This window comes from Podarcis filfolensis (genome assembly GCF_964270895.1).
Source record: "Podarcis filfolensis genome assembly, chromosome: 3".
NCBI classification, from domain to species: domain Eukaryota; kingdom Metazoa; phylum Chordata; class Lepidosauria; order Squamata; family Lacertidae; genus Podarcis; species Podarcis filfolensis.
This window is the reverse complement of record NC_139606.1, coordinates 47,691,882-47,714,054: the sequence shown is the minus strand read 5'-3', so window position 1 is coordinate 47,714,054 and position 22,173 is coordinate 47,691,882. Positions and strand designations below refer to the sequence as shown.

General features: G+C 39.4%; 1 protein-coding gene and 1 long non-coding RNA gene across 2 annotated transcripts; one reads left to right on the top strand and one right to left on the bottom strand.

The window, feature by feature from the left end:
• The first annotated feature begins 1,684 nt into the window (after positions 1-1,684).
• Positions 1,685-20,268, top strand: PNISR (PNN interacting serine and arginine rich protein). The gene is made up of 12 exons (XM_083608321.1): positions 1,685-1,995; positions 8,603-8,709; positions 10,036-10,221; positions 11,138-11,364; positions 13,058-13,244; positions 13,921-14,111; positions 14,211-14,348; positions 15,515-15,614; positions 16,276-16,329; positions 17,528-17,698; positions 18,539-19,652; positions 19,903-20,268. Exons 1-12 carry the CDS (start codon positions 1,940-1,942, stop codon positions 19,931-19,933), a joined length of 2,562 nt encoding a protein of 853 aa, XP_083464447.1. The 5' UTR covers positions 1,685-1,939; the 3' UTR covers positions 19,934-20,268.
• LOC310760272 lies at positions 1,994-14,319 on the bottom strand. The gene is made up of 3 exons (XR_014546879.1): positions 13,471-14,319; positions 6,785-13,404; positions 1,994-6,712 (listed from the first exon to the last, which is right to left on the bottom strand). It is a non-coding gene; the product is annotated as an uncharacterized lncRNA (long non-coding RNA).
• Positions 20,269-22,173: the final 1,905 nt, after the last annotated feature.

Here is a 22,173-nt window from a genome sequence, read left to right as displayed (position 1 = left end):
AGGGCTTGATGGAGCAGCACGGCTCTGCTGCTCATACCAGACAAGGTGGCAGGTAGGAAAGATACTCTTTTGCTGCACCAGCCCCACCCTAGGGATGCTGCTGGCAGTGGCTTCAGCTGGCCTATTGCTACAGCTTCCCTCATGACAGAGCTGGGCAGGACTAAGCAGAGGGACACACCCACATCACGCAAATCCCTTCCAACACAGAATGTGAAAATACATTAACATAATTTGAATACAGCATGAGTTTATGCATATTTGCTCAGAATCAGTATAGCATAGTACAGTGGCACCTTGGGTTACAGACGCTTCAGGTTACAGACTCCGCTAACCCAGAAATAGTACCTTGGGTTAAGAACTTTGCTTCAGGACGAGAACAGAAATCATGCTCCAGTGGCGCAGCAGCAGTGGGAGGCCCCATTAGCTAAAGTGGTGCTTCAGGTTAAGAACAGTTTCAGGTTAAGAACAGATCTCCAGAACGAATTAAGTTCTTAACCCGAGGTACCACTGTAGTTAAGAGTATCCGATTAGGATCTGGGAAACCAGGCTTCAACTCACCACTCAACAGTCTTGCTTGCACCAGGCACATCTCTTAGCCTAACCTTCCTTGCAGGGGTGTGGAAAGGATGAAATGTGGACCTTGGGCTAATTTAAGGAACAGTGGGATATAAATTAATGATTAAAAGTATTGCGTTTAATAAATCTCAGATAAGAATGCACAAGATTGCAGCTCTAGAGTTCTGTGGGTTTTATCTAGATAAGAAGGCTGTGGCTGCAGTGCACCCACAAATTCTGAGCATATTTATTTGGACATAAAGCTGCGATGACTTGTATACTTACTACGAAGTAGGTTGCACTCAAATTCAGCGGGACTAACTGCAAAGCAAACTTGCATGGAAACGAGCAGCACGTCACATTCACTGCTACAGATTTTTATTTCTAAATAAATTGATACTTTTGAATTCTAGTGCTGGAGGAGACTTGAGAGTCCCATGGACTGCAAGAAGATCAAACTTATCCATTCTGAAGGAAATCTACCCTGAGTGCTCACTGGAAGGACAGATCGTGAAGCTGAGGCTCCAATACTTTGGCCACCTCATGAGAAGAGAAGACTCCCTGGAAAAGACCCTGATGTTGGGAAAGATGGAGGGCACAAGGAGAAGGGGACGACAGAGGACGAGATGGTTGGACAGTGTTCTCGAAGCTACCAGCATGAGTTTGACTAAACTGTGGGAGGCAGTGGAAGACCGGAGTGCCTGGTGTGCTCTGGTCCATGGGGTCACGAAGAGTCGGACACGACTAAACAACAACAAAAAATGTTTATAATTGCAGTTTAGGGCGGCATTAGATGTAGGTCACTCAGACTACTTCACTTGCCGTGCTTGCAACCTTACGCGCACTCACCTAGGAATAATACCATTCAGTGTAGGATTTATTTCTGGGTAAACATGCACAGGAGCGTGAGGCATGTCTTAATTTTGCAAGGACCATCCACTGGGCTCATCCTTATTCGCAGTAGTCTCGAAGTGCGAAACGGTCTCACTAATCCTCCGTTCTGCATGCGCAGCTCCACTGGCTTTCTTGCCAGCAACCAGGAACACACCTTAGAGCCACCAGGCACGCGCCGCTGCCCTTCCCAAGCCTCGCCTCGAGGCGGAAATGCCAAGAGCGGAAGAAAAGGCGTTGCGCCCTTCCTAAAAATGGCGCCGGCAGAATAAACTTAATCCGAACCCTAAAAGGTGTCAGTGGCGGGGAAGAGCAGAGGGAGATTAAAACCAGCAGACATGAAAGGACTCTTTCCTCTTCCTAGCATATATTTCGGAGGACCCGTATTCTCTTGTCAATAGTGGGGCTTTTTTAGCCCCATAATGGCTAACCCCCCCCCCGCCCACATCTCGTTAGGGGAGTCTCTCAGGAGCCGCGTCTGCCCTTACCAAAGATGGCGGTCGGACCGCTTTCTCCAGCGGGTTCCAGTGACGTGAGTTTCTGTTCCGGGTGAGTCCTAGCGGGCGCCATTTTGTGTGGTTCGGGGAAAAAGCCTACCGGAGAGACGGAGGCAGCCCAAGAGCTGCTAGTGCCGCCGGTCGGCGGGGAAGGAGCGGGAGGGGGTGAGTAACGGCCCACAGGGCGGCTGCCGTTGAAAAGACGCTCGACGCCGCCGAAGGACTGGGGCGCCTTTCCCTTCGCCGTCAGGGGGCGCGCCAGGGCTCGGCGCTGTTGTCCCAGCAGCCGGGGCGGTTGAGAAGGTGGGGGCGGGGAGGGGTCTGCCCTCTGGGCCCATGTGAAGAAGCGTGCAGGGATTCGCCCTTCTCGATTCCCCCACAGTGGTTGACTCGCAGCGGGCGCTTATTTACTGCACGTAACCCTTTTTCTCGAGGTTCTCTTTCCCCCACCCCTCACGTACCCACCCCCTTTTGCGCATGCGCCGTTGTCCTAGCTGTGGTACTGAACGGGCGGGTTGAGATTAAAACCCGTTACGAATCCATAATGCGCATGCGCCGGTGCGCTCCCGGTTGATCGGAATGAAATATATGGGGTTTGACGTTTGGGGCCGGTGGTGGTTTTGTTGCTCGTGGTGCCTGGAGGGAAGGGATGGAGTCAGTCACGCCCATTGGCTCGATAGGCGTTTTTATGATATAGGATTACTGGCTGATAGTTGCCCTAATGGGGATAGATGCTTTTTAAGCTAAGTGGGTTTTCCCCTCGTGTAAAGCAATTCATACTTCGCTACATAATCGTCTGGCCCAAAAATGTTTGTCAAATTCTTGCAGTTATTCATTTGAACTGTGATGATGTTTTTCAACAGTACCCTGCACATGTTTACTTGGCAGTAAGCATTGTTCAGTTTAGTGAGGCCTAGCCGCAAGCATTGAGGCTCAGGAAGGCAGCTCTAACCTCACGGATCTTGCACAGATCGGCAGAGGGGGAGTCCCCTTGGTGTTTCCTTAGCCCCTAGATGCTCAAAGAGGAGCGGTGGCAGAACATATTTTCTGTGGCAACCCTGAAGTTGTGTTATCTTCTCATTATTCTGGCATCCTCATTATACAGCTTCTGGCAAATGCTGAAAACGCACCTATTTACCATGGATTTTGATACATGAGATTTTTTAACTGATTGTTTTCAGGATGTTTTGGCTTTTTGTTTTTAAGTTGTGTATCTTATTTGCCTGCCTGGGTCCCTTGGGGAGTAAGCGTGGGATATAAACGCAATAAATAATCAGTGCCGGGATGGGAGACAGTCTGGGAACTTTCTGTATAATGATTTGGGTTCCATGATGGAAGAAAGTTGAACTATAAATGAAATAAATAAAAGATTATCATGGTTAGGATTACCGGTAATTTGCAACCTTTCACATTTTTGCTATGAAAGCATGTGTGCTAACTGAAACACTCTACTTCATTTTGCTTCACAGCAGTAAAATCTGTGATTGTGTACACAAAAAATTGGGGTGGGAACTAAGCTTTTATATACAGATTATTTCAGCAGTTCAAGTGGTTTTACATGCACTATCTAAGTAATCCTAATAAAGATTCTGTAATGTAGGAGAGTATTCTGACATTGTAGATGGGAAGAGGAGGAAAGAGAGAGTAGCAATTTTGCTGAATGCTACCAGCTGAGTTAATGGCTTTGAGATTTTAAACAGGGAATTCACAGTTGACAGTTCTTAGTCCCCACTGTATACCAACTCTGGATGGCCTGAGTGTAAATATTTCATGGAAAAGAAGCTTCAGTATGCATGGAACCAGTTACATTATTGATGGAAATGCACGTAGAATGCAGTGTTCAGGAATATGTACAAAAGGACTTATCTTGTCCATGCTAACATATAGTGTTCAAATCATACAGCTATTTTGATAACTTAATTCTAACGTAGTCTGCTCAGAAGTAGGTCTTATTGTATTCAATAAGACTTCTAGATAAGTGGGGTTATGGTGGGAAACTAAGGTACTAAAACATACTTATCAACTTCATACACTTCTCAACATACACTGAAAACTGAAATACTCTGATAGTCAAAAATTCACTGTTGGGTAATCTATGTTGATAACATCCAGATGTCTCTCTGTACCAGCCATTGTCTAAATATTTTTTTTTTTTTTAAGTCCCACCTCTTTCGAAAGGTTTGGGATGAATAATAGCAGCTCAAGAAAATAAAGTAAAAACAGACTACCTAGTTAAAATATTTAGAAATTAAAATTACCACATGGGTGTCAAAACTTTGGCTGTCAAAACTCCAGACAGGAAGGCTTTGCTGCACTTCTGGAAATCATTGAAGCTTGAATAACTTCACACACCTAATGCGTGAAACATCTGCACCCAAGTTTACTTTTCAGCAAAATCGTACATCAGCCTTGGCCACATTTTTGCCAATTGCAGTTTATTTTTGGGAGCTGACTTAGTTATACTGTGATGGGTGTTCTGGGAATGCTCTTAATGGCTTCTCAGCAACATTTTGCTTGTTGGAATTTTCAGTGTGCTTAATAGAGGACAAAATAGACATATACAAGGCATATGATATTAGTTAAAGAAATATAAATATAAAATATAAAGGACCAGTTTGGCTTTAAAAGTAAAATATATTTGTTAAATGCCTGAAATCGAGGAAGGTATCTTGTTGCATATGATCCTGTGTAGTCAAACTGGTGTCTGAGAATTAGGGGAAATAGTGTTTTCCATTAAATAGATTTTAGTTCAGGTCAAATCTGTTCTACAGTTTTCCAGGATAGTTTATAAAAGATTAAAATTAAAAACATTAAAAAACCATAGTATAAACAAACAGCATAAAAGCAAACACCAAAGCATAAAAGTAATGTAGATAGGATTAAAAGGCTTGAACAGAAAATAGGTATTTGCTTACTCATGAAATTACAGGCGTTTTCAGGCAATGCTCCCTGGGTACAGCATTCTACAATTGGAGGGCTATCCACTCCAATTGTAAGAAAAATGAGTAGGTTGTTTTCTTTAGCCACCTGTTGCACCTCAGATGATGGGAGCACCTATTGAAGATCTTAGTGAAACATATGTAGCATGGTACTAGTAACAAACAGGAAATTGCAGCCTCTTCTATATAGAGTACATATGTTAGATTGTGTTGGAGTCATGTATGTTTAGTATGTTCTGGTCATCTGTTTTCAGCCCTTTACTGAAATTACACATATATTCCCATCTGCTGAGAGTAGGTAGCCAGCTTGGGGATGCAAGTTCAAAGGCAGAAAGAATAATTTTGAAACTTTTATTAATAGAAGTAAAGCATTTGAGATCAAAAAGGTATCAATTGCATCATTTTTTAGAACACTGAAAAATAATGCATGTACAAATGGTAGAAGATCTAGAACAGATGTGGAGAACCTTTGGGCCTCCAGGTGTTGCTGAACTAGAACTCTCATCAACACTGCAAGCATGACCAATGGCTAAGGATGATGGAAGTAGTAGTTCAGCAACATCTGGAGGGTGAAAGCTTCCCTACACCTAGTACAGAAGAAGAAAATGATTCATATTTTGGGAATATTTATAGATGAAAACTTACTGTCTGGCTCATGTTAAAATAGTTTAGCAGTGGAGGACCAATGTCGGCTGCTCCTCACCTACACATAAACAGTCTCTAGTGCGAACTTGGCTCTCTGCATATGCCCATTTGACTTGTGAGCTCCCCCTGCTCTTTGAAGGGATAAAGTCACATTAATATGTCACCATGCAAACTTAAGCAGATGAGCCAGTTATACATGGAGGAGAGGGTGGTCTTGTGCCACTCATTCATCATTATTCTGCTGCAGTGCCATCTCAGCTGAATGTATGAGAATTGGGGCGGCATGTAAGATAGAGTGTTGCTTTTCAGTGGTTCTGTACTGACACTTTCCACCTGGAAATTGTATACTGTTCAACAAGAAGAGTAGGCAAATAGAGGAGAAGGCAAGAATCAAAAGGCAACTTTTTCATTTATGTTTGGAATGCTCTGATACAGAAAAACATAGTAAAATATTTTCCCAAAATTATTAGGAAGTGCATTCCATAATTGTTTTTCTTAATATAAGTAAGATATTGGTCTCTAATGGATTAAAACATAATAAAAACTAGGCAATAGCAATCTGTTAGAATTTACTTTGGAAATTGGTAATCCAGCGGAATGAGTTCTAGTATTTCAAATTTCACATCATTTGGAATTAAACAATACTTATGAAGGAGAGACCTATTTTATAGTTCTGTGAGATATTTTATGTGTAAATATATCATGGCATAACTTTTCTTGTGTACTAGATGATCGTAGGATTGTTTGTTGTCACTTCTGTTCGTTCAAAAAGTTTAAAAATCCCAGAAACTATAGGTCATGTCTTAATTTATATGAATGGTTTGAACATTAGCATATTTCTAGATTCTAAATCCAACTGCATCAGAAGGAATTGGGGTTCCCCCTTGTAAAATTCAAGCCTGGAATATTGTATCTTAGCTGCACCAGAAGAGCAAGGCATTCAGAAACAAGGCAAAAGATGGAAGGGATAGTTCATGAAGGGACAATATGTCTAGATCTAGTAAAGTAAAGTATTTCCTATTCAGTCAAGTGGAAACAAATCCAGTCTTAATAACACATGTAGATTAGTACCCTAATATTCTAGGGCAGGGGTAGGCAAAGTGGTGCCCTCCAGACATTGTTGAACTTCAACTCCTATCAGCCCCAACCATTATAGTCAATGATTGGGTTGATGGGAGTTGAAGTCTGACAACAACCGGAGGGCACCACATTGACTACTCCTGCTATAGGGCTTCTGTGAAACACTGGAGGCAAAACCAAGTGGTTGGATTTGAAGATGGCTTCCTGCTGTTTATGGAAAGATTGTCTTCCATCTCACACTGGAATGTTGTGCAAAGAAAGTAAAAGTAAATTCACCTGCTTGCACAAGAGCTTCTGCAGCCTCTTAGTGGATGCATCTGAACTGCTATAGTATAAACCAAGGGTGGGATTCAATGGATGAATGAGTCTCATCAATGAAAGCCCTGTGCAAGGACTTCTGCTTGTTCAGCAGGGCTCCCTCTCTCCACTGTGTGCCCCCCAAAATTGGCTGGGGGGTGTTAGAGGGGAGCATTCCATCTGGCAAGACAAATCACATTACTGTATGGTGTTGAATTCCTCCCCTTGCCTGTTATTATATATGAATTTTTGTGCAAGCTGTTTTTTCAAATCTCTTGTTCATGGTTCTTTGTATCCAGTATATAATAATTTCAAAGATGTATATCAAGCACCTTCCATTCTGGATATATTCCCAGAGCCCGGCCTTGGCTGGGCAGGGCGGGGTATAAATAAAAATTATTATTATTACTATTATTATTATTATTATTATTATTGCAGCTTAGAAAATAATACAACAATTTATTTTAATAAATTGTTTGTAACACCTAAATACAATAATAATAAAATAAAAAATCAGTGGAGTGTAATAAATATGTTGGAAGATTGGAAGGGTGTGTGTGTGTGTGTGTGTGTGTGTGTGAAATATTTGGTGCCAAAATGACATCAAAGTGAATGCCAGGTGAGCCTCCCAGGGGAGAACATTCCACAGGCAAGTTGGCATGTGAACAGTGAACAGGTGATTCTCTTTTTATACTTTGTAGCCACATGCCTTACTATACAGCGTTGAAGCACATGGGAAAGAGCCTCAGATGCTGACCTTAGTGATCAAGCAGAGTGGTGATGAGAAAAAGTGGTCCAGCATGTTTGCTTGGGAGAATAGAAATACTCATTTTCTTCAGTAGTTTCCACTGCTTAGGGTAGCGTTCATAGAATTGTAAGGAAGGAAGTTACACTTTCCCCTGTTATGAGTTTGTCTGTGTTTGTGTAATATTTACAATAAAATAATAATAATAATTTCATTTTTGAAATTGTAATAATATTGTTACAAATATTTGTTGAATCGTACTTAGTAGGAATGTTTCTGTAGGTATCCAGAAGTATTTCTAAGGAACATGTCTCTTAAAGCATATTGATACCTTTCTGGTCTACTCCCCACCCCACCCCGCCCAGTAGCAGTTTTATTTAAGCAAATGATAATACATTATAGTCTCAATAATTAATTAGCTTTTGTTGCCACTTCAGAGTCATAGTGTGCTTTGAGAACACTTTTGTTATCACCTGTCTAGTCACAGAGACTAAATTAATCTTTCCTGACAGCAGTTCTTTGGAAGGCACTTCTGGGCCAGTGCCTGTGATTTGGCAACTCTTCTAGACATCTTTTCACAATATATTTATTTCCCAAAAGTGTTTATTGTTGTTTCCCTCTCCTTCACAATTTTGTTAGGAATTCATGTAAATCTAAATTGACCAGTTTTCTGAAAGTGTAAAGTTCTGGAAGTGTTTACTTGTTTCTCAACTGATGACAATCCTGCAATATGAAATGGCAGTTCTGTTATTTGCAATTGTCTGGTATATAAGTGTTTCTGGATGCTACCAGGAATTGGAACAAAATGGAAATGCTACTTGATCTGTTTGAGATAATGTTTGGGTAGTTAATTTTAGTTTAAAATATAATTTATGACTTTTGAAAGAGTTAAATGACTCTAAACACATGAAGCTTCAACTCAAACATCAACTGTTATTTTTGATTAAATGTAGAATATATAAAGAACTAAAGATGTGGGATCAAAGCGGACAGCCTTGGCAACAGTGGCCTTTGAATCAGCAGCAATGGATGCAGTCATTTCAGCACCAGCAAGATCCAAGTAAGTGAATAGCTGGAAAAGTGCTTTCAAGATAAAAGCTAGCACAGCAATTAGCATTTTAGGAATTTGACGAGGACATGATCTTTCACCTGCTACAGAATTAATCAAGCTAATCTGTTCCATAGGGCAGCATGCAACTAACATGTCCCACCAGTGCAAGGATTCTCATTAGCACAACGAAACTTTCTCCCTCTCACATCCACTGCTTGCACCCCAAGGCCTCCCCAAATCTGCAGAAAATTGAGGGAACCCCTGTAATAAATTGGGGAGGCAAGGGAAGGAGAGAGGGTGAGAATTCCATTGCACAAGTGGAAAACCTTGTACACGTAACACTAGGTTGAATACAACTGTTAGTATTTTATTTGCTATCTTTTGATTTCTTGTATGTTGACTTGAAGTAGGTTGGTTGACAATTTGTTACAGTGTTTTAAAACTATTATGGTCAGCACCAGCACCCCTCAATCAGATCAGAATGCACTAACTAAAGACCCGGGCTCTGCTAGAATACTTACAATGAATCCTACTTGGGTAACATGGGTACACAAAGATAATATTGCAACTTTCAGCCTTGAAAATGATAGTAAATTTAGGTTGTCTGGCTGAAAAGTATTTCCCCCCCAAAAAATAGCTTCTGGGAGATGGGAGAAAGAAGATAGGCTGCAATTTAAAACAGGCGCATACCACATCAATTTAAATCCATCGGCAGTTTTCCCCTTGACTTCAGTGTGATGTTGATTTGAACCTTTTAGGCAGCAAGCCTTCATGTAGACTGCTTAAATCTTTAAATCCCATTAAAATTGGTGTGTGTTCAGGATTGCAGGGGTGCAGCCCATTCCTACATATTCAGGAATAAGTTTCACTAAATCCATTGAAGCTTAAGTATGCATGCTAAATATGTATGTGCATTATAGCAACTGGAGTATTAGTACCATTACAGGTTTCATTCTCTGAATACAGCTGACAAATTCTGTTTATTAGATATTTTTGAAATGGAGGATTGGAAGAAACTGTAATAGGACAATGAACTGCTTTGGTAGTCTTAAGGTGCAGTCTTAAGAAGGAAGTCCCACTGTGTTCACTGGGGCTCATTTCTATGTGTGTGTATATAGGATTACAGCCTAAATCTAATGATTATTTGCCTTATTTGAAACAGAAAATAGTGTTAGATTAATGCATATAAATTATGTGAAGGACACTTTTAAAAGTAAGCTTTTAATATACTTCCTATGACATGTGAATAAGGTGCTGTTCTGATGGGCTTGACAAATATGTCTTCCTAATTCTGCCATGGAAATCTGTACGTTGAAAATCTAATTTTATTTCTAGGCCAAATTGACTGGGCAGCATTAGCTCAAGCATGGATTGCTCAGCGAGAAGCTTCGGGGCAGCAGAGTGTAGTGGAACAGCAAGGGATGATGCCAAATGGCCAGGAGATGACAGGCATGGAGCCTGGTCCAAACAACCATGGCAACTTTCAGGGTGATCCAAACTTCAACAGAATGTGGCAGCCAGGTTTGTTTTTTAATACTTTCCTCTTTGCTTTTGGATTCTAACACTGATATGCTCTATCTTTCAAAGCCTGGAGCGTCCTTGGAAAAGGCAAATTGACTGCAAGATCCAAACCTCATTGGCTTTGAATTATTTTCTCTGTTAATGCACAGAATGTAAATTAGAGCATATAGTTCTGCCCTTTGTAGTGCTCTGTGATACGCACCTAGATGCTGCCTTAATCAGCCAGCTGTAGTCAGATTCAGGTTCTGGTCAGATAGCAATCTATAGATCAAAATGTTTTCTGTTCCCTCACAGACATTTCATACACAGACTTTCATACCAGTAAGTCTGGTGCTTTTTCAGCAGTTGCTGCTGTTCTTCCTCTATGCTTCAAATGGGCTAACTTTATTTGTTAAAATGGCACAAATGTACTTAGGGTACATTGCTTAATGTACATGAAGGATTTTTCAGTTTTACAAACTCTTATATGTATTTAAAATTAGGCTGGTTAAAGGATACAGTATGGAAATGTATAGTTGAAAGTCATCCCTGTCCCCCCATCCTCAGTTCTGCCTTTGTGCCTAGTACAGCTATATGCTAAGGGAAATGGTAAGCTACTTGGATAAACTAGCCAAGAACAGTGTTCTTCCTCACTGGCTTGTTTCATGATCCTTTTTCAAGTCCACAACTAGCTCTTAGTACGTTATGGATGATGAAACACAAGATCGTCCTGATTTTGGTTGATTTCATGGTATATTTAGCCAGCAAACAAAAATCAAGAAGGAATATCAGTGATAGACCGGACACAAACAATGAATGCTAGCTTTATTAAGGTATATATTTGTGTGTATTTTACATTAAAGGTTTTATTTTGAAAGTCTCAAGAGAAGAAATGAAAAAAATGAGTTGTTAACATTTTGATTTTAAATCCAAACAGACTGGAGCATGCCCCACCAACCCCCTCATCCACCTCCAGAGCAGCCATGGATTCCTCCAGCACCAGGCCCAATGGATATTGTTCCTCCATCGGAAGACAGCAACAGTCAGGACAGTGGGGAATTTGCCCCTGACAACAGGCATATATTTAGTCAGAATAATCACAACTTTGGGGGACCACCACCTGATAACTTTGCAATGGGCCCAGTGAACCAGTTTGACTATCAGGTGAAACATTTCTTGCTTAAATATTGTAAGCATGCAGAGCCCATTCCACGGAGTTGTGCCTCTAGTGCTGATTTTCAACAGAATCCACAAGTTTTATTGTTTGCTCAGATACAATTTGTCATCTGCAAACCACCTGCATTGTGAACACCTCTTTATAAGTTGGTTCTTAAAACACCTTGTTTTCCAATGCAATAAGTTTTGTGTAAAAGAGAAAAATATGAAAGAAAACAAAATGCTTAAATACATGAACAAGTGTATTCTGAGAAGGAACTGCCTGTTTAGAAAGATAGCCTAGATGATTTAGTATTTATTTTCCACCTCTCACCAGTTTGATTTGATTCATAAAGGTGAATTATGCCCACAATATCAGTTTCCAAAATGAATTCTGCGCTCCTGCACACAACTAAGCTTCTCTGAAATACAGTAATTTAGAAGTGTAGAACTGGCCAAAATTATAGCCATTTACTCTGGTTCTGTTATTTTTCCTGGGCAAGAGTCCCAGTATGTGCAAGCAACACCTCTACCTGAAAAAGCATCTCCATTCATTTTACTGGACGTGTATATTTCTTTAGGTGTGTGGATTGAAGTGAGCAGTGTGGACCGCTGTGCACATTTATGCTTTTGAGTCTGTGTGGGCTTTCTGGATTAGGCTTTTCAGAGGAAGTGCCAAGTTCCATTAATTTCAGTGGCACTTAAACATGCCTACACTTTTCTGAATTGCCATTATAAACAGTTTGTCAATGTTATACAGTGTTATAAAGTATGGTATATGGCAGTCAAATATGAAGTTGTAAATGATTTTTTTAAGTAAACATCAGTGGAGAATGACTCTTTCAGTGCTCTTTCTTTTCCCTTTTTCACTTCTGTGTCAAATCCCCACATGCTTATTAGATGTAGATATTACAAGTTTTTCCCCCTGGCCTTTTTTAACTGAGAAAAATGCTGCAGACTTTAATGTAATTGTTAGATTGGTCAGCTGAAGCTCTACGCACAAATAAAAATAAACACATTGAATTTTTGGGACTGAGATTGACGCAGACATTGCTATGCGGATTGTTCTCACACATATCACACTTATATAGTTTCCCTAGGCAGCTTACAAAAATATTAAAGTACGACATATAACAATTAAAATGAAATTAAACAGTAAGAGGCAGCCAAAAAACCCACACCATTCCTTAGAACAGAGATAGCATAAACTAATTTACAACTCTCATAACCGGGGGCAAGTATGATTTAAAAAGAAAGAAACTTAGATGTTATGTTCCTTGACTTTATATCCCAAACTAGCAGCTGGCTTACTGCAGCTACGGTGGCTTTCCTTTGAACTATAAATCAAGCTGATAATTGTAGTTGAAATTAATATAATTAATTTATCTACTTAAATCTTCTCTTCCAACACCCATCCAATACAGAAGGGACTTGGAACTTTTCCAGTTTATTTATGTTGTGTTACAGTAATGCAAAATTCCTATTTCTGAATTCTGAAATGAGAAGGACTAGTCAATTTTCTTTTCTGAAACTGTCACTTTCACAGTTCAGAGAATATAGGCTGTCCCTTAAAATATTAAAAGGGCTTCTATTCAACTTTAGTAAGGTTCTTTCTACTGTGCATTTTTGTACAGACCAAATATTAAAGTTAGGAAATGTGTAGCATTGATCTGAAAGAAAATGAGCTTCATTACTCTTTCAGCATGGGGCTAATTTTGGTCCACCTCAAGGTGGGTTTCATCCACCTTACTGGCAGCCTGGACCACCAGGCCCTCCAGGTCCTCCAGCACCTCCTGCACCACCTCAGAATCGAAGGGAGAGGCCAGCATTCAGAGATCGCCAGCGTTCACCTATCACATTACCTGCAAAACAGGAGACTCCTCAAATCGGTATGTCCTCATCATATTAATTTTAATAAATGTAGTGCCTTGGGCTGAACCAGCTCCTGTTATCAGTACAGTACTATCACAGCTTGAGCGTGCTGATCTTGGAGCCCCAATAGGAGAGAAAATGCTGAGAGAATGCATGGGCAGGAGATTTCCCTTGCACCTTCCTATGCTGTGGATTTCAAATGGCGGTGTGAGCTCCTGTAGCTCTGTCCCAGCTCCTGCCTACCTAGCAGTTCAAAAGCACGCCAGTGCAAGTAGATAAATAGATACTGCTGTGGCGGGAAGGTAAAAGGCGTTTCCGTGCGCTCTGGTTTCCGTCGCGGTGTTCTCTTGCGCCAGAAGCAGTTTATCATGCTAGCCATATGACCCAGAAAGCTGTCTGTGGACAAACGCCAGCTCCCTCGGCCTGAAAGCGAGATGAGCACTTCAACCCCATAGTCGCCTTTCACTGGACTTAACTGTCCAGGGGTCCTTTACCTTAGCCACATCCCAACTCCTATTTATGTCTTTGCCACCACAATGTCTAGCTTAGCCTAGGAAGAGAATTAGAAAGCTACAGTGACTTTCTCCCCGTGAAACATCCTAAAAACCTCAAACACATCAATTATCTGATGAGCTTAAAAAGAAAATGAATGGGTTCATTTTTAAGAAACTATTTTTCTGTATGAATATTTAGATGCTGTTAAACGCCGAACTCTGCCTGCATGGATTCGTGAGGGCCTAGAGAAGATGGAACGAGAAAAGCAAAAGAAGCTAGAGAAAGAGAGAATGGAGCAGCAGCGTTCTCAGTTGTCTAAGAAAGAAAAAAAGGAAAATGCTCACACAGGAGAAGAAGATGGACCACGGTTACCTCAGAAAAGTAAATTTGTAAGTGAAAAAGTTTATTGCACTGACAGAACAGTTGTAATAATGCTGCATTGAATACTAACCCGTATTTTAACCTATTTCATAACTCTTTTCTTATAGGATAGTGATGAAGAAGATGAAGATCTTGATAACGTAGAAGCTACAAGTAGTGGAAAAGTCAGTAGAAGTCCCTCTCCAGCTCCTCAAGAGGAGCAAAGCGAACCAGAAATGACAGAGGAAGAAAAGGAGTATCAGATGGTATGGATGAGTTTGGGACCATTTCATTGGCCATGCCTGTATGAGCTTGCTTATTAGTAGGGCTGCCATTCTATTTAAAGAAATCATAGTTGGTTTATCAAATAATGCTGATTTAATTAATTTTTGTTAAAATTCATTTGACTAAAATAATAGTTTGCAGAAAACTCTGTTTTTAGATAGTGTACATGTATTTTGCAGCAAGTGCAATTTTAGAGAGGCATTCCCTCCTTTACATAATTGAAGGGGGTGCCTCTTTAAAGATGGTGTCTGTCACCTGTTGTTTATGCTTACTTAAAAACATTTTTTTAAACAATTAAGCAAGGATTCCTTTTTGAGTTGAATAAAAACAACTTTAATCAACCTGTCCTTAATTAGTTAAAATTTGCACTCTTAGTTATTAGAAAAAGCTGTTCCCCTTGGGCTAAGCTAGAGAAAGCTAGCAAGCCTGCTAGCAAGCAAGTTCTCTGTGCCTCCACTAGTGCTTCCACTAGTAGCTATTAAGGCAAGAACAAAATGGTTGTATGCACTCCAACTTTAAAGCCACACAACCAGCATTGTCATTTAACTACACATATGACCGGCTTGAGAAAGGACATAGAACCAAATTTGGGCAAAAAAGTGGACATATATGACCTTTTGTAAAGTTATCGGCTAGCGCGACACTGGATGTCACTGATATGGTGCTGATATAAGATGCATGGCGAGGGGAGAGAATGGCTAGAGTCAAGTTAGGTACACATAACATACCCAAAGGTTTATAAATGCTTGAGCAAACTTTAGATAATTCAAGCTCTTGATTTATAGGATCAACAGATTCCTATAAGGATCTTGATTCTCTTACTCAGAAAAGATGTATGTGAAATGTGCTTGTAGCGCTCTTCTCTCCCAAACTCTGTTTCCATCTGCTTTCATTACTTGACTACACATCACTGAATGCAAGGTGAACTGCTGTGCATACTGAACAAATAGGTACATTTTAAAGTACGTTGCTTGTGGTTGAACATGTAAGAAGTTGCATAGTGTGAGCCCAATGCTTTCTTCAGTAGTTCCAAGAAATCATGGGTAAAGGAACCATTATGCTTCCTAACCTGAATAACCGAATAGAATTGCAAGGGTTTGCTGAGAATTGTGTTTGAACTGGGGATTTTATATTTATAATTGTTTAGATGTTACTGACAAAAATGCTGCTGACAGAAATTCTCCTAGATGTCACAAATGAAGAAATATATTACGTGGCTAAAGATGCCCATCGTAAAGCAATAAAAGGTATGTTTAGGCTTTCTAGTACTTTAATTAAATATCCTTTTGCATGTCCTAGAACATTTAAATCCATAGTATCTGTACCTAAAAGCAGTCTGTATGTTAAGGAAGAAAAGTTGCAAAAATTCAGTTGTAATAATCATATACTATTGTCCTGTGCAGTGTATTGTTCTGTGCAGTGTATTGTGAGTTAACTTCAGTTATTCCATTTCTTTCCTATAGAATGTCATTTATTTATTTTAAATGTTTACATATTTTAGATAATTGTAGTTCAAATTTAGCTGAGTAAAACTTAAGGCATACTTGAATTATGAATGAATTTGCTTTCACTGTTAGCCAGCTATTTTCTTTTTACGAAAATAGGCAGCTTTATTCCATGTAGTTGTGAGTAAATAATTATATACAGTTCTGTGCAGATGAAATTTATTAACTTGGAAATGTATAACTATAAGAAACTGATCTATCCACTATTAATTCACAGTTTAAATTTCTAAACATTCGTGGCCAGAAAATAACTGGGTTTTCAATGGATTACGTTTTTAATGTTTTTTCTCTCCTCCACAAAACAGCAATAGTAGTAGATTTAACAATACCATAGACTCTCATGCCTATGAAATCGTGGCTATTTGTGTTAACATGTTGTTCCTGTTGTTGATGTGATACAAAGCTCCTGCAAAACAGCTGGCACAGTCCAGTGCATTGGCTTCCCTTACTGGACTTGGTAAGTATGTTCCCAGTTTTGAGAGGGACTTAATGGGGAGATTGCTCTGGCTTGCATTTCTAAATATGTATTGAAACTGCCCAACATGCAATAGGCAAGCATCTGATAACTTTTGTGTTTCTTAGAAAGGGCTTATCTTGCAAATAAACCTATTAAAATACGCGAAATTGTACAGTGGTGTTATTTCCATTGTAAACATAATGTAAGCCTGTCCTGTAAATGAAATGTTTTGCACCAGATAGCTACTACAGTATCTAAATAAAGTGAATTTGGAGGAATTTTTCTCCTGTTTTTAATTCAGCTATTAGTGTGTGCTTTGATAAAAGAAACCAATAAAAATCTACAGTTTTGTCCTGCCAGCAGTCCACACAACAAATGTATGTTTTGAGTTCTCATAGCCAGCAGTTAGTGTAATATTGGGATATGCTGGATATGAAATTAAGAATTACATTCTGAGATGTAATAGTTTTTAAAAAAATGTTTGAAATATCAGTGTAACATTATACAATTTTAGTAACTTGTTATATTAAATATTTTTACTACTAGTAAAAAAATCTTTCACGTTAGCTTAAATGTATTAGTCAACTAATACTGAAGAGAACATAAAAAAGAAAGTAAGAATGCTTCTGTATCAGATGTTCAGTATTACTTTCTGCTAGTCCTGTTAGTTTTTCCAGATCTATCTTTTGGGGGAAGAGAAGTCCATTCCTATTCCATACCTGTACCTCTTTAATGTACAGTCTTTTCTGAACAGTAGAAAATTGATTGGCATTTGGGACTTTTTAAAGCCCTGGATATTGAAGCTGGCTGAAATCATTGCAAAGATGTCTTCAGGGACAGGTCTTAGGCACTGCACTCCTGTGTATATGCTCTTGCTGATGTACACTAAGCATTTGGTACTGGCTCTGTAAAGAGCTTTTTTACCCATATACTTAACGGGAAAGTATGTAACCATAGCGATTGCTTGCTGGAAAACATGGCAAGCTATTCCGGAAGAAGTAAAACCAGATACTGAACAGCAGGTCAAATGTGTGGGCCTTGAACATCCAGTCAACCACCTTTGGCACTTCCTCCAGAATAAGTGGCTTCTTCAGTGAAGAAGTGAAAGATGGGCAATATACTCTCCTCTTTGCCCTGCAGAAATATTAAGAACCAGGATTAATCTTCCCTCGTGATAGACTAGGCTTTATGCACGCAGGTGGACTGGGTGGTTATGGATCAGGAGACAGTGACGATGAGAGGAGCGACAGAGGCTCTGAGTCATCCGATACTGATGACGAGGAACTGCGACACAGAATCAGGCAAAAACAAGAAGCATTTTGGAGAAAGGAGAGAGAACAGCAGCTATTGCTAGAGAAACAGCTGGAAGGTAGGATGTGTGTTTGGTTCAGAATTGACGACAGCAGCAGTGGTTTCCAACCTCTCAGACTTATGTGCCAGCTTGTACCCTAACTTGCAACCTGAGAGCCAAGCGCAGAATAATGCACCATGTACACAAGCCTGAGCTATAGAGTACATTACAGGTAACTGAGGAATTTGGGGTTTTCTCTGTGCTTTGATACTAGTTCACAACTCCAAATAGTTTTATCTTTAGGTGACCTCACCTCTGTCAATAACACAGATAGTAAAATTTCATAAGCAGAGGCCTTGGCCATTGTAATTCCTAAGATCTGTTAAGAGTTGGATACACAAGGACTGGCTCACATCCAGAATGTAACAAGTAAAGAATCTGCTAGAATCTTTGGATAGAATAGAGGCAGAATTAGCTATAGCATGAAGAAATCCTTGGGGAAAGGCACACACTTTCCAGTACAGAGATTCCAGGAACACACATATTACAAAGATTCCTCTGAATTCATTGAGACTGCCAGTTTACAGTTGCCCATGGCAACAGAGATATTTCATAGATATTTATTGTGATTATTGTTTAGGTTCCATTTATATACTTGCTTCAAAACCCTATTAAAAAGGGAATTATTGATGATTAAAAACCCAATCTAATTCATGTTCACTTGTAAATAAGCTCCATTGACTTTCAAATAGCTACAGAAAAGAAGTAATATAAAAGAAGTAATGTTATACTATGTTGCCTTGTTGATACACTGGCCATTAGTGGACGGTAGGGAGAGATTTCTTGTATCTCTGCCATCTTGCTTGGCGTGATTTTTGTATTTTTGTATTTGTTTCTTTTATGCACTTACTTCGGCAGAAGAAAAGCTCCAGAATGAGAAAATTGCTAAAGAGATGAGTGAACTCACCAGTAAAGAGCAAAACAGCAGTTCACCACCAGAGGATGCAAAAGAAGAGGTGGAGGCGGATGTGTTCAGTGAAAAGAAAAAATCTCCAAAGCAAATGACACCAGATGCTGAACCCAAAAAAGAGGTTAAAGAAAAAGAGAGAATAGGGAGGAGTAGGTCAAAAAGTTCAAGCAGTGGTAGTTCGAGTGCCAACAGCAGAAGTAGTAGCAGTAGTAGCAGCAGCACAGCCTCTAGTTCATCCTATAGCAGTAGCTCTGGCAGCAGTCGCAGCTCTTCACATTCTTCTTCCCCTAAAAGGAAAAAGAGGCGTAGCCACAGTAGATCACCTTCACATAAGGTTAGGCGCAGCAGAAGCAGGAGCTATTCTCACAGAAACAGGAGAGAGAGGAGCAGGAGTAGGGGCAAGGTAAGAGAAAGGCGGAGATCTAGTAGACATAGGAGTGCAGACAGGGGGGAGAGGAGGCGAAATCGTAGTCCTTCCCATGACCGAAACTGGGAGAGGCGTAGAAGTGATAGTCACTCAAGGGATAGACTTGCTAGCCTTTCCACTCGTAGTGGGAGTCGAGATAGGCGTAAAAGTGAGGACCAGCGTAGAAGTGAAAGTGGAAACAGGCACAAACACAGCCACGATAGTAAAGTTCAGGAGAGGAAAAAGGAACGCAGCAGGAGCCTAGAAAAAGACAAGAAAAAGAACAGAGAGAGGGAGAGAGACCAGGAGAAGCGCAAAGAGAAACAGAGAAAAGAAGAAAAAGACAGTAAAGCTGGCAATCATGATGAGAGATTAAAGAGGAAAAGAGATAGTGAAAGAACGGTCTCTCGTAGCGATTCAGTTTCCTCAAAAACATTAAGGCATGATTCTAGGCAGGAAAGCAAGAAAAGTTCTACCAAAGAGAGCAAAAAGCACTCAGGTTCGGAATCTAGCACAAGGAGCAGTTCTGAGTCACCAGGCAGCAGCAAAGAAAAGAAGTCTAAGAAAGCAAAGCATAGTCGGTCGCGGTCCGTGGAGAAATCTCAAAGGTCTGGTAAGAAGGCAAGCCGCAAACACAAGTCTAAATCACGATCAAGGTAGTATTCTTTTAAGTATCTTGTTTGATTTATGTATTTATTTCTGTTTTTGTTCATCATCATGCCTGCAACTATATATTTTACAAGTTAAGCTAGATTATTCTCGGTGGGGTGGGGGTGGCGGCGGATGGGAACGACTTTGATAGCATTGATTTCCAACTAAGAAAATTTAAGTTTTTAAGCCTAACGTGTGTGTTTTTTGATAGTTCTTTTCCTCTTTAATTTCCCTCCCTTTCTCTTTATTTTTCAGATCAATGACTCCTCCACGTCGTAAACGCTGAGGAATGATATGGCACTAGTCATACGATTTAAAAATTCCATGAGTTTTTAAGGGCTTGTCTCATTATAGAGGCTCATTATAGAGGCTACAGTTGTGGCTGTGTAGGTGAAAGCTGAACCCTCCTTTTTAAAAAAATAATCTGTAAATAGCTGTATTTTTGGGAAACGCTGCTCGGAGTTAAGTACTTGCTAGGATTTCTTTGTATTTACATTTTTCCTTAGTAGTGCTTACTAAGACTATGAAATATGCCATTCTCTTTCAGCTGTAATGTTCTTAAAATTGCTATTGAATGTACTGTGATGTCAATAAAGTTCTTTAGTTCATTTTTTGTTTAAATTCTTGTATTTTAATTTATTTTAAATTACTTTTTTTTTTTTACAATACACTTTTGTAAAATACTGAACAGTTTGTCAGTTTTAAATTTTCTCAGTGTTTTAAGTTTCCTCCTTGGATAATTCAAGGTCGGTCAGTACCTGGGCAAAAGAATTGTTAAAATGAACTGTAGGGTTTTGTTTTTAAAAAACATTTATTGAATTATCATCCTACTGTCTGTGACTAAAATGTGCATAATTCTTATTGTACAACATACCAATATTAGCCAAGCACAAATAGTAGCGAAGTGCAAGTAAACAACATGTATGATGTGAGTTTGTAACTTTGAAACTCTATTCCTCAATATCCTACTTCTGTGTTAAAAAGCACACTCTATAATGGTTCATATGGTTAGAGAAGCTAGAATCTATTTTGGATTCATTTGTTTTATTACTCTATAACTTCTGCATTAAATAACTCTGTGATACAGAAGGTTCATAAAAATAACTAGGTCTGGTCTTGCAACTTATTACTAGAAATATGGTTTCACTTTAAAAAACAAGACAGTTTTTAAACTTCTTTTTCCAACATATTAACCATCTAGAGAGATGGTCTTTTGGCTGATAGAACTGAACTCGTAAAAACAGGCATTTGCAAACTGCAAATTTACAACCTGCCCATCCCAAACAACTGTCAACAAACATTTTGAGTTCTTGGGAACTTCAAAATGTCAAATAATACATTCTGATGAGGGGTATTATGCTTTTTGGTTTTTAAATATAATTCTGCTGACTAAATATACCCTTTAAAAATGGCTAACGAATGCAGTGGCATATGCAATTGGGAATGTTCCATTAAATCTTCCAGTAAATATTGCATAAAAAGAACTGCACCAAACAATTATGTTGCCCAGAGTCCTCCCATCCCTTTCTCCATGAATTCAACCTACTGTAGTTTTAAACGAAAGAAGAGAAACAAGCTCTAAGGATAAACTGGTTTTTAGATAACTAAGAATCTGAGAGATTTGGTTCAAAAATTAAAACAGTGGGGGCAAAGATTTTTTTCAGTGCTCCCATTTATTTTAAAATGAAGTACTGAGGAATACAGCTTTCTATGATCTACTGCATCCACTTTTTAAACTAGACTTCTATTTGTTAAGTAAACAAGATTGTGCATGAAGCTTTTTATATACTACACCAGCTGGATTTGTCACTCCCTGTATCAATGGAAATTTCATTCACACAAGTGCACTAATTTCAGTAATGTCTGTATGCCAATAAAGAGAGCATACTCTTCCTATTTAAAAGGTTCATAGGTTTTACTTAATGGTCTATATAACACATCACAGAGAGAATGGTGGGACCAAACTCTTGTCACAATGAGCCTTTAAGTAAATTGAGTTTCCTTTACTGGAGCTATAATTAATTTTTCTACAGAATATGATAAACATATTGACTTGGATCCAAAGAAGTGAGAGAAGGAGGCTGTCTGGGCCTATTTGGGTTTTAGTGCCTTGTGCCATCACCAGCCCATACAATCAGTTACCTACCTTCTTATAATTTAATCACCTTTCTTACACACCCTGCCAATTATTCTAGTGCTTGTGGAATCAAAACAGTTGCCTAGATAAGAGTCTATTCTCTGTGCTGAATGAAGAGACAATTGAAGAGTTATTGGAGGTTGAAGGTCTCACGGAGAACCATCCCATGTACAAGATTGTAAACAACCAGAAGTTTTTTCTCCCCTCATGTGCAAGCCATAAAGGCAGGAAGGGAACATCGATCTGCGAGCCAGGCCACACTCGAGTGCTTGGCTGGTGAAATTAGCCTACTGTACAAATTAAAATATACATTTGTTGCTCCAGCCATTTTATTCTCCACTTTACGAAATATATATTGAAACGTTGCAATAAGGAAAGGCTAGAACAGA

Excerpts from the sequence above, each read along its gene's own strand:
- PNISR (XM_083608321.1), top strand. The coding sequence starts at position 1,940 with ATGGCGGTCGGACCGCTTTCTCCAGCGGGTTCCAGTGACGTGAGTTTC. Across the intron at positions 13,245-13,920 it reads ACAGGAGACTCCTCAAATCG|ATGCTGTTAAACGCCGAACT; the intron begins GTATGTCCTCAT and ends ATGAATATTTAG. Across the intron at positions 19,653-19,902 it reads AAGTCTAAATCACGATCAAG|ATCAATGACTCCTCCACGTC; the intron begins GTAGTATTCTTT and ends TTTATTTTTCAG.